The sequence below is a fragment of the Coenobita brevimanus genome, chromosome 1 (assembly GCF_032717465.1).
Source record: "Coenobita brevimanus isolate Jiangsu-jjx chromosome 1, ASM3271746v2, whole genome shotgun sequence".
NCBI lineage: Eukaryota > Metazoa > Arthropoda > Malacostraca > Decapoda > Coenobitidae > Coenobita > Coenobita brevimanus.
Window position 1 is genome coordinate 1,143,320 of NC_136954.1, and position 16,632 is coordinate 1,159,951.

Below are 16,632 nucleotides of genomic sequence, written 5' to 3' on the forward strand. Positions count from 1 at the left end.
TGCATTCTTTCGTCAAAAGCAGTTCCTGGTTACAAGAGGAATACTGTCTTACCTGTTGCCTTTTTTGGGTGGAAGGACGCCAACCCTATTTCTGATTCATATTAATGATCTCTTATCTGTCACCCACAATCCCATTCACTCATCTGCAGATAACTCAACACTACATAGTTCATTCACACTCAGACATCCATTTACGAAGTCTAATATCTCTACCTCTCAACTCAGTACAGCCATCTCCATAAATCAAGATCTATCTACAATCAGTGAATGGGGACAAAACAACCTTGTCTCTTTTAATGCTAGTAAAACTAAATATATACAGTTTACTAATAGACAGATATTGCCAGATTCGTACATTACCTTCAGTGCTACTAATATTCCCATCTCCAAAAATATTGAAATTCTTGGCGTCTCACTTAACAATGCCCTCAGCTGGACCTCTCATATCAGATCACTTGCTAAAACCGCCTCAAAGAAACTTGGATTATTGCACAGAGTCCATAACTTCTTCGCCGATGAGCAGTTAGCTATAATCTATAAGAGTCATGTGCGCTCTCAGCTTGAATATTGCTCACCCTTGTGGAATGGTTGTGGAGAGGTTGCATTAAGACAACTAGACAAAATTCAGAATAAAGCTGTTAGAATAATTAACAACCCTGCCATTACATATAAACTACCTCCCCTGCAAGTAAGAAGGAATGTTGCTTCCTTTGCATTATTTTACAGATATTTTTTTGGCAAATGCTCAGACGAAGTTGCGTCCATGGTGCCACCTCTCCATGCCTTCCTTCGTGCTACACGGGCATCTGGTAACGCTCATGACTGGAATGTCACTCAGCCATATTGCAGAACTTCTGCCTATCAGAATTCTTTCATTCCCCGAACTGCATCTCTCTGGAACTCGCTTCCCCAGAGTTGTTTCCCTCCAAATTTCAACACACAACTATTCAAGTTTAACTGTTACAGATATTTTATGAACAGAGGACACCAGTAATCTGGTGTATGGATTATTTTTTTTTTTACTCATTTGTTTTTCCTTCCTCCGTTCTGTTATTTATAAAAAAAAAAAAAAAACTTTCCATGTCTCCATTTCTTCCTGCAAACGCAGATTAAGTTACGACATGAGCTTGACCGTAAATATGTTAGAGTATCCCATCCTAGGTCATGTGGCAAAGATTTTGTGACAGGGGTTTGTGAATATGCTACATGGATTTTATTTCTTGTTCAACCGTGTGCCTCATTTTTTACATTTATTTCTGCTCCTACCAGATTTATTTTTTCATCCATCCATCCATCCATCATCCAATCCTACACTGCCCCATGAGGAGCGTAGCAGCCCGGGGCTAGGCGGTTGGTCCCGACATTTAAGATGAGAGTGACATACAAAATGCGTTGATGAACAGTGTATATTTTCTGCAGTTAGGAAATCTCTTGTAATGTGCAAAAACTGAGTGGAAGTAGCAAGAATATACTGTAAAATATGTCACCGAACTGGATGGGTTATTATCAACTGAATGAACACAATTATGAAAAAGATGGCTTAGTAATAAGGACTATTGCTTGCACAAGGTTCATTAAAGCAGATAATCAATTCTTGTTAAGATTACGTCTTCCTCTAATATATGACATGGTTGATCGGTTGGTGCTCTCTCTCTCTCTCTCTCTCTCTCTCTCTGTCTCTCTCTCTGTCTCTCTCTCTGTCTCTCTCTGTCTGTCTGTCTGTCTCTCTCTCTCTCTCTCTCTCTCTCTCTCTCTCTCTCTCTCTTTCAAGAATCCTTACGAATGCCTTGATAATGGTTTGTATATTTCTTTCTTTCCAGTGAGGTACAATTGCGATATCTTCATAGTACGTATAGCACAACATAATGAAAGGTGTTACAGACCAAATAAGCAAAGCATTATGAACTGTGAGCAACATATTTTAAACCCATAAAACCAGGAGGCTATACAAGGTGGTGACGTCGAGCTGTTAAATGCAGATCAACTTTACCTCTGATATGTGTTAGGAAGAGAAAAGGGAAGTGTGATATCTTTAACTCTGACATGACATCAGCCTATTACATCAATTCATTTTAGATACTTCACAGGAGCTGACCGTATTCTGAGTTCTTTGTTATCGAAATTCCTTAAAATAGTGGAAGTATTAAAAGACGTCACGACAGTATATATTGACATCCCTCATTGGAGAGTTTAAGTTAATCTGTACTGGTGGACCTTAACATTTGTGAAATGAAATCAAGTATTCATGTTCCGTTCGTTCGAAACTTTAGAAAATGACTAATCCCGTAATCCAGCACGTTGGATATATTGTTGATCATGAAACTTTACTTCTCGTTTCCTTCCCTCGAGACTAAAGAAAATGCTTGATCATCTAATCCAGCGCACTGGATATTTTGCAGATCATGAAACTTCACTGCTAGTAATGACTAAAGCTTGAAGAAATAGATCAGGACACTGACATTAAAAAGGATTCTTAAGGCAAAAGAAAAAATGTACAATTTTTTTTTTTTCAGAAAACTGAAAAACATTCGTCAAATCGGCAAAGAGCTTGGGTAACCAATTGTAATTTTGAGTATTTTCAGCACCTTGTATTAAACTACATATCGATGAGAGGGTTGTCAGCAAGACCGTATTCCTGGTAAATTTGATCATAATTTCCATACACAAAATCAAATCTGTCGTCTGCATAACGTAAGTCACGTGTAAAAATCCCATTTTTTTTCTTATTATTTGTAAACTTTAGAGACAGTTTACATAGCCTAAATATCATCCTAGGGAAAGTTTTTTTAAAGGTAATGTTTCTATTTACTACACTGTCTTCTTCAAATAAATAATACTAATAATAATAGTAATAATAATAATAATAATAATAATCGGCCAGGGACAAGGGGAAAACAAACTTTGTATTGTAGCCTAACCGGCCCGAGATCCACGCTCGAGTTCGTCCAGGTATGAGCTAAATACGTATTCACTGCAACACCGGCTTCCAAAGGGGACAGTCATTTGCAGGGGTATGTGTGATGTTATGAGTTAAGTGTAATATGGAAATGCAGTCACTCTGACCTACACTGTCCTGCTTATCTCTCAGGCAATGTTTGGTTTCCCATTATATTATGTCGCTGTGCATCCAGCAGCACAAGTGAACAAAGTATGTGAATTCTGCTGTTGCTTGTCGCATTGTAGAGGATGGTTTCTTAGTAAAAACTGGTTATCTGGCTTATTGAGGGTCCTGTTTATAAAATGAGAAAAAGAAAAGGTAATTTATAGTCTGAAATATTGTCGCTGCAACACCTTCCCTTTTATATATATATATATATATATATATATATATATATATATATATATATATATATATATATACAGTATATATACAGTATATATATATATATATATATATATATATATATATATATATATATATATATATATATATATATATATATATATACACAGTATTTATGTGTGTATAAAGAGAGAGAGAGAGAGAGAGAGAGAGAGAGAGAGAGAACCTTATAGTAGGAGAACTATCAACAGCACGCCCAGTCAAATGAGCCACACTCTGTCCACTCAGAATTCAAGGCTCTGGAATTCTAACTTTACAGATAAGGCTCGCGTTAAGTGTTATAGTTGTATGGAGCAGGAGCACAGCTTTTAAGAGCAATGAAGAAATATTACGAAAGGAGCAGGACGTGTGCGAGCATGAGAAGGGTAGAGAGTGAATAGTTTGACTAAAAGGTGGGGTTGTGTCAAGGATACATTATGCCTTCATGAATATCTACCATTTTCATGTATGGGCTGACTAGACGAGTAGAAGCATGGGTACGTGAAGTCTGACAAGCTTAAGGAATTCGTGGAGATTTGGTGAATGGGGAGTAAATCAACTATGGTTAACAAATCATAAGGCTTTGATCATAGACTCATTAAATAAATTTTAGCAAATTGCATCTGAGCTTGGAAAAGTCGCGAAACGAAGAAGTTGAGAGCGAATGTATCAAAGAACAAGATATACAAGAGAGACGGAGCGGAACAAGGAGAGAGCAAGTCTCAGTGGGACGAGACTTAGAGGAAGTGAAATGTTTTAGGCACCTAGATTGAAACAAAAGCAAATGGAGCTCAGGGATATTCAGTATGTTATATAATAGGAGGTGGAGGAAGAATTATTACAGAGATTAAGAACTCTGTGCGATGAGAAATCAGTGTCTGTTCAAGCGACGATATACATGGCATATCTGTGAAAGCATAGTGATACAAGCAGTGGATGGATACGAATCATGGACCATTAACGCTAGCGACCAAATAGGAGTGGAGGTATTGGAGAAAATGATAAAGATCTATATTTGGATTGAAATGGATCGACGAGGTGAAAAATAGCAAAGTAGGAAAGGGGTGTGGATGCAGACGTAGTATAATGGGAAGGGCAAACCTTGGTGTGTTAAAGAGCTATGGCCATATCGAGAAAGCGGGTGATGAGAGGTCGATTAAGGTGATGTATACAGTAGATTGGAGGTTGTGGGTGGAAGAGAAATGGAGAGATCTCGGAGTAGGTGGAAGGATAGCGTGAAAGATATTTTGCATCACAGAGGTCTATCCATGATGGAGAGAGACATGAGTGGGATAGAGCAAATTGGAATTAAGTGGTCTGTGATGGGATGATCCGCTGTGTAGAGTACAAGTCTCATGTGTGAGGAGGCTCCCCACATACAGTCCTTCTCATCAAGGTGGAGTCAAAGGCTTTTCGTCTCATTAACATTCCTCCTCTTACTGACTTAATTCAACCTCTGTCTCTTCGCTGCATTGTTACATATTCATCTCATTTCTATCACTGCTTCAATGGTCACTGCTCCTCTGAATTGTCTGCTTGCATCCCTCCACAACTACGGCGGGCAAAAACAAACTCTCATCTCTTTTCAGTCCAACTCTCTAATGCAAGAGTTAACAGTTACTCCCAGTCCTTCATGTATGCAACAGGTCAACACAGGAACTGCCTTCCTCTGTCCGTATTTCCTACTGCCTATGATCTCCAGTCTTTCAGACGCAGTGTGTCCGGGTACCTCGAAATGAACGAATCTTGAATTTGGCTCTCTGTTATATATATATATATATATATATATATATATATATATATATATATATATATATATGAAAACAGGGAAAGCTGCAGGTATGGATGGGTGTGTTGTGGAATGCCTGAAGGGTGGTGGAGTGACTATTGTTGACTGGTTAGTAAGATTGTTGAATGTGTACTTTGAGAAAGGTATGGTGCCAATTGAATGGGCAAGTGCTTGTGTGGTCCCGTTGTATAAAGGCAAAGGTGATAAGTATGAATGTACTAGCTTTAGGGGTATAAGTCTGTTGAGTGTTGTAGGTACGGTGTATGGCAGAGTGTTAATTATGAGAGTTAGAGAGGGTACAGAGGGAGTGATTAGTGATGAGCAGTGTGGCTTTAGGAAAGGGAGGGGATGCGTTGATCAAGTGTTTGCTGTGAGACAAGTGTGTGAAAAGTATTTAGCGAAAGGAAAGGATGTGTTTTGGGCATTTATGGATTTAGAGAAAGCGTATGATAGAATTGATAGGGAGGCTTTGTGGACTGTTTTAAGATTGTATGGACTTGATGGTAGGTTACTAAAAGGGGTGAAAAGTTTTTATGTAAATAGTAGAGCATGTGTAAGAGTGGGAAATGCTGTGAGTGATTGGTTTCCCGTGAGAGTGGGGCTGCGACAGGGATGTGTGATGTCGCCTTGGTTGTTTAATATTTACGTGGATGGTGTTGTAAGGGAGGTGAATGCAAGAGTTTTAGGTGGTCTGAGTCTGGTAAATGTTGATGGTGGAGATTGGAATCTGAAGCAGCTGCTGTTTGCAGATGATACTGCACTGGTGACTGATTCAGAGGAGAGATTGAGACAGTTGGTAGAGGAGTTTGGAAGGGTGTGTGAAAGGAGGAATTTGAAAGTAAATGAGAATAAGAGTAAAGTGATGAAGTGTACGAGGTTGATAGATGGTAGGGGGATGAATATAGTTTTGAATGGTGAGTTGCTTGAGAAGGTAGATTGTTTTAAATATCTAGGGTCATATGTTGCTGTGGATGGAAGAATAGATGCAGAAGTGAAGTTTAGAATAAATGAAGTAGGAAAGGTGCTGGGAGGAATGAAAAAAGCGTTTAGATGTCGTTCGCTTAGAATGGATGTAAAGAGAAGGCTGTATGAGGGTGTTGTGGTACCGACTGCATTATATGGGGCTGAAACATGGAATATGGGTGTAGCAGAGAGGAAAAGTTTGAATGTAATGGAGATGAGGTGTCTGAGGAGTATGTGTGGAGTGACGCGTATGGATCGGGTGCGAAATGATGAAGTGCGAAGGAGAACTGGAGTTGTTCAGGAGATGGCTGGTAGAGTTGAGCAGAGGGTGTTGCGATGGTTTGGGCATATGGAGAGAATGGATAATGAGCGATTGGTGAAAAAGATAACTAGATCTGATGTGAGAGGTGTAAGGCTGAGAGGAAGACCACGAATAGGATGGATGGACAGTGTGAAGAGAGCTCTGGATGCGAGAGGGATGTCTGTTGAGCAAGGAAGAGTGGCTGTGCGTGACAGAAATAAATGGAGAGAAATTGTGAATAAATAAGTGATGACGCAGCCCTGAGGGGATATTCTCCCGCATTTGGTCTGATCAGCTAGTCAGGTCAGGTGCGGGTAAGGGGATGGGTCTGTTATGATGTGGCAGGGGTAAACCAGTTCTGCTGTCGGGCCCTGCTGCGGATGTCACTGATTGCATTGCGCAGTTGATCCTTGTGCGGTGTGGTGCGGTGAGGATCTGTCCGTTCTCCCCTTTGGGGAGAAGATGTGAATGAATGTGTTTGAATGGATGAGTAAATGGAGAGTGTGTCGTCCTGTCTCGGCTACCTCCCTTTCCTTGGGGGAAGCAGCCTAGGTATATAGATAGATAGATAGATAGATTTTTTTTTTTTTGAGGGAACAATCTTACGGGCTCCTGGCCTTTAGTTCCTTCTTTCTTGCATAGTATATAATGTTTATATATATAGATAGATAGACAGATAGATAGATATAGATAAATAGATAGATATTGATAGATCGATAGATAGATCGATAGATAAATCGATAGATATTGAAAGATAGATAGATAGATAGATATAGATAGATAGACAGATAGATAGATATATGTAATAGTTTAAGGATTTGAATAAAAAAAACGATCATCCATAACATCTATTAACGTGTCATAAAAACCCCTCTGATAATTCTAGTACACCAGTCATGCATGTGACAGCCCTAACATGCATTCAGTATTGGCGAGCGCCATTTTTAGAATGAGTTGCGATAACGCTGCCATATTGTTTGCCTTACGTAAGATAACAAAGTGTACCAGGGCTTATGCAGAATAATATTTACATAAGATTTAATATGTTACCATGTAATATTAAATGATGAACAGTAAATAAGTACAGCAAAGAATGGTAAGCATAATGATGAATACTAATACTAAATAATTTAAACTAGAAAGCCTAATAATGAACGCTAAATAATTACAACTAAAAAGGGAAAGCGTTAGGACTGTGCTGACACCCTCACCACACATAAAGAACCAGCTCGAACAGAGTTGTCACAGCTCTCGCTATAGAAGTCAGTGATAGGCCGTGGGTGTTAGCGTCGAAGTGATGACATGTTGAGGTGAAAAGTATGTAGGAGAACTGCTGGGCCTCAGGGAATGGACTTCTAAGCATATTATTACAAAATAAATAAATAAAGGCGTAAACTGACTGAAGGGCTTTAGTGGAAATATTACGATTTCACATATGACTACCGAAATCAGATCGTGACCCGGAAATAACATAATCATTTCTGAAGGTAATATATTGTACTGAAGAGAAATGACATCATTCATCAATCTGCTGATTGACATTCATGTTTTCGTCCAATTTTTACATGTTCTTTAATAAATGTAGTAAATTTGTCTTTTGCTTGTGAAGTGCATAAAAAGAATACATATATACAGGCCTAAGGGATGGAGCCAGGATTATGGGGACTTGAATTACCTACAGATGACTGTGTGGCCTTTTCACTGGGTGTGCAGCTGAGAGTTCCTCCACTTTTGTACTTTCCTTTTTCTGAACCGGATCTCATGTCACCTTAGGTGGAAAGGATGATGATGATGTTGATGGTATTAATATTAGTAAAATATTTAATAAATGGTAATTAATTCTGACCCAGATTGGCAAGCACCTCTCTAACTTCCGGCTATCCAGGCTGTCCTTTATACAGGTCCTGTGTCTGATTCGTGACACTTCAAGGAGCAGTGTAAGGAGGAGTTCACTTAATGTGTGTGTGTGTGTGTGTGTGTGTGTGTGTGTGTGTGTGTGTGTGTGTGTTCCCACAAAAATAACCTTGTTGTGGTAGGGGACTTGTGTACCCCATAAATCTGGTGAGCCATGCCAGCATGGGGGTAAGTGTCAGACAGTGGTCCCAGGCCCACTGCCTTGTGGATTACCCTTGAAGGGGTTAAGGCTACAAAAGTTTACCCCAGGTGAAGAATCCGTGAGTGGAGTCCCACAGAAGGTGGGGCGTGACAGACAGAACTTCTGGCAAACTCGTACAGCCCTGATCAGGAGATGGTCGTCGTGAATATTCATGCCATCATCACAGGCTGAGAAGGGCCAAGTCATGTGGTGGTAAGGACTGCACACCCTCGCCATCACACCAATCCAGTCATTGCGCAAGCCTGCTGCTGTACTCAGCTCCTATTTTATCCTTTCACCAAGATCATTGTGGCAATAGGACAAGGTGATAATCACAGGTCATCAGTGTGGGTGGAAGTCACTAGCTTGAATCCTGCACATAGGCGTTACTGGACCAATGGTTGCTGGCATGATGGCATAGGAGCAGGTCATGCCTTCGGCAGCATCCAGTGCGACAAAGCAGCACGAAACAGAAGCCCAACTGTGTACACCTGATGGGGAGGAGTTTAGAAAAGGTAACATAAACATCTGCTGCTCCTCAGCACCTGGGTAGATAACCGCATCTGTCAAGGCATCCCACATTGTGGTGCCAAAAGAATCCCTTGACTCTTGCTATCTGCAATATATGAACCTTGCTTGATACTGACCAGTACACATGGACTGCCCTTATTGCCCATGAAAGGATATGAAATTGACACTGCTGCCCAGTCTGAGACTCGCCTCTCAGGAGAGAGCAACCTAATACACTTCAAGAGAAGGGTATACCTATTTCTGGAGGAGATACCCAAATAATATAAGAAACTATGGTACTGGCTTCGCAGTCCAAAACAACCAACTACAGAAGAACCAATAATCACCTGTGGATATGTCAAAGAAGCTGATGTCCTTGCACATACCAGCATGCAACACTCAATAGCGCCTATGCCCCAATGCTCAACTCCGAGGACACCGTCAAAGATATTTTTTATGCCTCTCTGGATGCTATCATTCGCTGAATACCACATAATGGCAATCTCGTCCTGCTTGGGGATATTATTGCCAGGGTAGGAAAAGATAATCACCTCTGGCAAGACATTATAGGCTGCCATGGTGCTGGCAACATGAACCAGATTACTTTCCTTATGCTTGGAACACTGTCTTGTCTTCATCAACGTCATTTTTCAACTTAAAACTAAACACAAGACCACATGGATGCACCCACGATCAAGGCATTGGCACCTAATTGACTATGTCATTGTTAGCCAGTAAGACTGAAGAGAAGTTCTTATAACCCGAGCTATGAGAGGTGCTGAGTGCTCAATTTACTATAACTTTATACTCAACAAATTGCAACTAATCATATGCCCACAAATGAGCCATAGACCATCCTTCAGGAATCTAAACTGTAGTATTTTAAAGTATACAGGAAATTGTAACACTTTCTGCAGCATTATTACAGACAAGCTCTCTAGATGCCCGCCACTTGACCCAAACAACAATGCAACAAACCTAGATGCAGATTAGCTATACATTAAGACACTGCTTCAAAGCTATCTATCTATCTATCTATATACCTAGGCTGCTTCCCCCAAGGAAAGGGAGGTAGCCGAGACAGGACGACTCACTCTCCATTTACTCATCCATTCAAACACATTCATTCGCATCTTAGCCCCAAAGGGGAGAACGGACAGATCCTCACCGCACCACACCGCACAAGGGTCAACTGGGCAATGCAATCAGTGACATCCGCAGCAGGGCCCGACAGCAGAACTGGTTTACCCCTGCCACATCATAACAGACCCATCCCCTTACCCGCACCTGACCTGACTAGCTGATCAGACCAAATGCGGGAGAATATCCCCTCAGGGCTGCGTCATCACTTATTCATTCACAATTTCTCTCCATTTATTTCTGTCACGCACAGCCACTCTTCCTTGCTCAACAGACATCCCTCTCGCATCCAGCGCTCTCTTCACACTGTCCATCCATCCTATTCGTGGTCTTCCTCTCAGCCTTACACCTCTCACATCAGATCTAGTTATCTTTTTCACCAATCGCTCATTATCCATTCTCTCCATATGCCCAAACCATTGCAACACCCTCTGCTCAACTCTACCAGCCATCTCCCGAACAACTCCAGTTCTCCTTCGCACTTCATCATTTCGCACCCGATCCATACGCGTCACTCCACACATACTCCTCAGACATCTCATCTCCATTACATTCAAACTTTTCCTCTCTGCTACACCCATATTCCATGTTTCAGACCCATATAATGCAGTCGGTACCACAACACCCTCATACAGCCTTCTCTTTACATCCATTCTAAGCGAACGACATTTAAACACTTTTTTCATTCCTCCCAGCACCTTTCCTACTTCATTTATTCTAAACTTCACTTCTGCATCTATTCTTCCATCCACAGCAACATGTGACCCTAGATATTTAAAACAATCTACCTCCTCAAGCAACTCACCATTCAAAACTATATTCATCCCCCTACCATCTATCAACCTCGTACTCTTCATCACTTTACTCTTATTCTCATTTACTTTCAATTTCCTCCTTTCACACACCCTTCCAAAGCACTTCAAAGCACTTCAAAGCACTTCAAAGCACTTCAAAAAAACCCTAGGCTTCTCCACTCGCCAACAAACTGTTTCGATGACAATGCAGAGGGAATACATGACCATCTTGCAATGGAGAATAGAGCACATGAGAACTTGTTGGCTCAGCCGGGCTCCTTAACCCTAAAAACTGAACTCCAGAATCTCAGAATTGAAACCCAGAGAACACTGCGTGACATAGAGAGCAAATGGTGGACTGAGCAGGCAAAAAAAGCTGGAAAGACTGGCTGACATTAATGACCAACATAGGTTCTATAAGTTTATGGAAACCATCTATGGGACAACCAAATACACACTATATCCCCTGTTTGATGAGCGAAATGAGAGAACTCCTGAAAGATGACCAACCACCCCCGAAAGATGGGCACAACAATTCAATATCTTGATGAATCAAAGAGACCTGGTGGAGCACAGTATCCTAGATATTATCCCAAATGCTACTCAAGCAGCAGATCTCGATGTCCCACCTACGATTGCAGAAACTGTTCAGGCCATCCGATCTCTAAAAAGCAACAAAGCCCTGGCCCTGATGACATACCATCAGAACTAATGAAACAGGGTGGCTAGTTACTCCACCAGTACCTCCATTATCCCAAACTCACTATCTGGAACCAGGAACGAATGCCGTCTGAATAGCTTACCTCTGACACTGTAATATGAAGAATGGGGGCTGATCAGATTGTGACAACAATTGAGATACTTGCCAAGATAATGTTCTGCAGACTGACAAAACATCTGAGTCTACACTTCCTGAAACGCAATGTGGATTTTGGATGAAACAAAATACCTGTGGTATGATATTTGTTGGCCGACAGATACATGAGAAATTCCACGAACAGAACCGTGACTTACTGTATGTATTGCGCTCATCGATCACGCAAAAGCATCTGACACTGTCAACGGATAACTTTTATGGAATACTCTTTCAAAATTTGGAGTTCCAAACAAATGCCTTACCATCCTGAAGAACCCACATGACATCATGAATGTTCGTGTATCCATAGGTGGGAGCAAAACTAAACCCTTCAACACGGAATGGAACTAAAGCAAGGATATATCCTGGCTCCTCTCATTTTTAACATCTCTCTCACTGTATTCACTCTTTTAAGTCACCAACAGATGAGCCCTGATGATGGAATGAATATCGAATTCAGTCTAGAAAGTAACTTATTTAATTTCGGACGTCTTCAAACACAGTCAAAGACTGAAATAGCTCATACCACAGAGCTGCTATTCGTTGATAACTGTGCTGTCCATGCACATACCCCAGAGCCCTACAACGGTCCCACCATAGTCTCTGACATACACTATACAACGGGACTCCGAATATGTCATTAAAATAGATATAATGTCTCAGAGAAACAACCCAGGAAAGCCTCTTGCATTTCAGATTAATGGCGAAAAAGTAAAGCAGGTGGAGAATTTTACCTACCTTGGAACTGGCTCACAAATAAACATAACATTCATGCAGAAGTCCTGGCACCGATCAACCACGCCTCAGCTTCTTTTGGACGTCTCATACTCAGAGTCTCTGGAAATCCAGCCTGACTATCGAGACGAAGGTGTCAGCATACATGGCTGTATGCCTCTCCACCGTCTTATATAATGCTGAATACAGGAGTACCCATTAGCGTCACACCAAGCGGCATGAGTCATTTAACATCCTATGCTTACAGTGCATCCTAGGACTCACATGGGAGGATAGTCCCTCACTGACAAATTCACCAGCAGGCAAAATCAACCACAGTAGGAACCATGTCTGTTAAAACGCAGCTGAGATGTGTCAGACACGTATTCCGTATGTCTGAGTACCGTGTTGCCCGCCATACATGGCCAACTTCCTGCAGCATGTTCCAACCAAGGGGGACAGAAGAAGAAATATTAAAATCATATAAAGATAACTCTTAAGAAATGCAGCATCATACCAAAAGGTCTTGAAACCAATGCCTTGGACAGAAAACAATGGCAAGCCCTGTACAGCGAAAGAACCGTTCATCTTCTAAGAAGTTCGAGACCTGGTCGGAGAATATCGTGGACAACGGAAGCACAACCAAAACAGAGTTCTCCCAGCTAACCCGGACTTGACATGCCGACAATGTGGCAAAATCTGCTGATCCAGGATTGGTCTATACAGTCATACATGTTGGCACAAAGGAATGAGAAACACACTGTCCCTGTGGGTATAGCGGGTGTTGTCTTCTGTAGCAGAAGCACAGCTTTAAGGTAATGTGTGTGTGTGTGTGTGTGTGTGTGTGTGTGTGAGTGATAGCACCCTTTAGAACAGACTGCCGTACTGTATTTATCAAAGTTTGTTTGTTTGGTGTTGGTAATTTTGCGTCCCTAGCACGCCAATGGTCCAAGCACCTCCTTCGAACCTTGTCTTTTGGAAAAAAATCGTGCATACTCCCAAAGGAAGATTATCTTTTATGTTCATAATTAGGACTGTTGTATGGAGCCATATGTAGTACTTTTTTTAGTCATATTATTTGGCTATTCAGCATCCTGCCGGATTAAAATCAAATCGATATGTAAATTTCATTTACTAGAAACCTGTGTTATGACAACTTTACAAGCTTACATTAAGTTAAGGAGCAGTCGCCTTCCAATTAAAATAAAATCCTAATAGGTGGAAGTTTTTGCAACAGAAGGAAGCTTTGAAACTGGATCACATGCTTTTGATATTAGCATTTACGTTAAATTATTTTATTAAAACACTGTATACTGTAGTTCACTCGCGTGCCAAAGTTTTAGATTTTGCTCACCATCTTCCCTCATTCCCGACTGATAGGAGGTTGTAGGCAAGAAAAAAAAATAATAGTTCGAAGCTTATCTAGACATCAGAAGTAACAGCGACACTGTGAGTTGTTTCCCGTGTAATCCCGCAAAGCTGCATACTGTCGTCTTAAAAATGGACAGCTGATCATCGTTCGATATGAATCCGTGCTCCAGGCAGGATTAGGAATTATATGGTGAAAAGAACTATGACTGAAGAGTGTTCCTTGTCAACTAAAAGCTTGTCGTCGTTCCTGGTATTCTCTTCATAGACTCTGAAAATTAATCTTGAGAATCTAAAGTAAGTGATACTGATGTCAATGATCTGTGGCCTGATAAAGTCATCTGCGTGTATTATTGTGGATTCATGACACTGATATAGCAAAGTCCATGGAGCGAGATACAGGATAGGTGACAGGACTTTTTCTGCTGATTGCACAGTGCATAACAGTACACTTTTCGCCTTTATTTGGCTGAAATTTTCATTCATTAGCAGCTTGTTTCAAGTAATTCAACGGCAGAAAAAGTACCACGATTGTACTGTACATCCCTTCCATAGCACATTTATCGTGACTAGCATCATACTCTAATGTTACTGTCTTGTTACAACTCGGCATTCAAGATGGATGGATGAGATTTATAGGCCAAGCTAATGTATATAATTACAGCTGTAAACCTGTTTCTGTGTCCTCATACTGATATGCAGAGGAGTGTGATGGGGCGCTGGGCATGGAGTCTGGAGCCATCCCTGACCACGCCATCACTGCCTCCTCCTCACACGACCATATCGTTGGACCCCACAATGCCAGGTAGGTCACCCTTTCCCTCCACCACTGCCTTGCCTGCTAACAAAATGAAAATCACAAATATTCATTCTTAAGTCACCATCTTTTATATTTATATTTAATTTCACCATCCATCACAGTTCTCATTATTTTTTCAAGTCACTATCTTGCACTCCTCCTGTGTTTTCAGTGTTACCATCCCATATTACCCTTATTATTTTATTTTGATTAACTTCCCTCAATATTCATAGGCTTTCAGGGTCACCATCCAACTATTTTGAAATCTCCAGTGTCTACACCCTTCATTGCCCATATGCTTTCGGTGTCACCATCCATTATTAATCATATTATTTTACTTGGATCATTATCCCTTAATGCCCGTATGTATGGAGTGTGTCCATTCCTCATTGCCTGTATGTCCTTTAAACTAGTAAATGCAGCTGTGCATATGCACTTGCCACATTCCTTGAGTAGGCAATATCCACCATTTCGCTAATTTTCAGAGCGTCATATCCCAGTAACTACAACACTTGCAACAATCTGTAAAAGACTGAGTTACTCACCAGTCATTCGACTTTCCACTGTAAATGTCCTCAAGACTCTACAGTAGAAGCATTGCTGAGTACAGAGGTGTTGAATATGCTTTCATGGTCGCGGGGTTGACACATTCCAACACATGAGCATGGCGGTAGCCTAAGTGGTCGACATTGGCCGGCCCTCTCACTCACGAGCTATTGCCTGCGTCATGGCTGTCTCACCACCCACTACATATGGCTAACTGCCTGTGTCATGGTTATGTTCCACCACCCAGGACATATGGCTTGTTAATTTGTGTCAAGGTGGCTGGGCCGGGGCAGGCAAGATGCAAATGACTTCTTAAGACTTAGTAGTTCATTCACCTCATAAGAGTAAACACGAGACTGGAGGCGATTCTTCGTAGGTACAGATTACAAGTGTGTCCTGCGAGCCTCTGGGTACCAAAATATCAGGCGGGACTTTCGACTGGTGGCAGGTATGCGAATAAGATATCTCCGGTTACCCACAGCACCCTGGCACTGGCAGGGAACTGATATCTCCCGCAGTTTAGGGGCTAGTGTCATAATCCTTAACTGCCATTATAGATTCCAGGTCACCACCTCTCAGTTCCTTCCTGTCTGCCAGGTCAGTGCTGGTGCTGGTCAGCCATGAGTCATGATTCTCCCCGGGGTACATGAAATTTTTCTCAGTGTATGCATTCAGAGATGCATGGAAGAACAGGTCACAGTTTGAGAGAAGAATCTGGGAGGAAATCTCTGTAAAAATAACTGTAGTAACTAAGATATGTGTAGCTATAGTGAATGCAAACGTACAGTCTTAAGATTAAACAAAAACAGAAACCTGTTGCTTGATGTCATATTGTTTTATAAGAGGGCCGCGCACTGCAGCAGCAGACCTGCAACTCAATGGTGTGATATTCACTGAAAGTGCTGTAATGAGTAACGTTCATCGTGTAGTGTTCGGTGCTAATATGTGCTGCTCATTAATTAAACTATTCTCTTCAGTTATAGTTATGCCTCTATATTTTCTAAACTTAATATGTTTACGGGCTTAAGGTATGTATATGATATACTGTATATGATAAAGTGTGAGCCACTATTTCGATCTTATTAAAATATTTACTTCCCATTCGAGGAAGTGCTACAAAAAGTAATTCATATTTCTGGCATTCATTCTTTTGGTCTTCTTAGCTGTCTTAAAGCCTTGCGTAATGGTGCATTAATTTAAGAAAGATTGAAGGTCACCATTCCTCACTACCATTATGCCATCAGTGTCACCAGCCCTCACTGTTCTTAATATTTTCTTAGTATCTCCAGATATTGCTGCTTATAATTTCCTTTATATCACCATCCCTCTGTACTCATATATCTGTCCTCGTAATGTTGTCTCTAGGGCACTCTTCATCACTATCATCATGTCTTCAGTAGCTAGATCCCCGACTACTATTACAGTATGATTTCAT

The 16,632-nt window shown here is 41.1% G+C and overlaps 1 protein-coding gene across 1 annotated transcript in view; it reads left to right on the top strand.

The window, feature by feature from the left end:
- The first annotated feature begins 9,145 nt into the window (after nt 1-9,145).
- Nucleotides 9,146-16,632, top strand: part of LOC145411634 (uncharacterized) — a 99,788-nt gene continuing 92,301 nt past the window's right edge. Inside the window, exons 1-3 of the mRNA XM_080281672.1 lie at nt 9,146-9,229; nt 12,467-12,638; nt 14,555-14,657. Of these exons, the coding sequence (XP_080137798.1) occupies nt 9,146-9,229; nt 12,467-12,638; nt 14,555-14,657 (359 nt within the window). The remainder of the gene's footprint in view (nt 9,230-12,466; nt 12,639-14,554; nt 14,658-16,632) is intronic.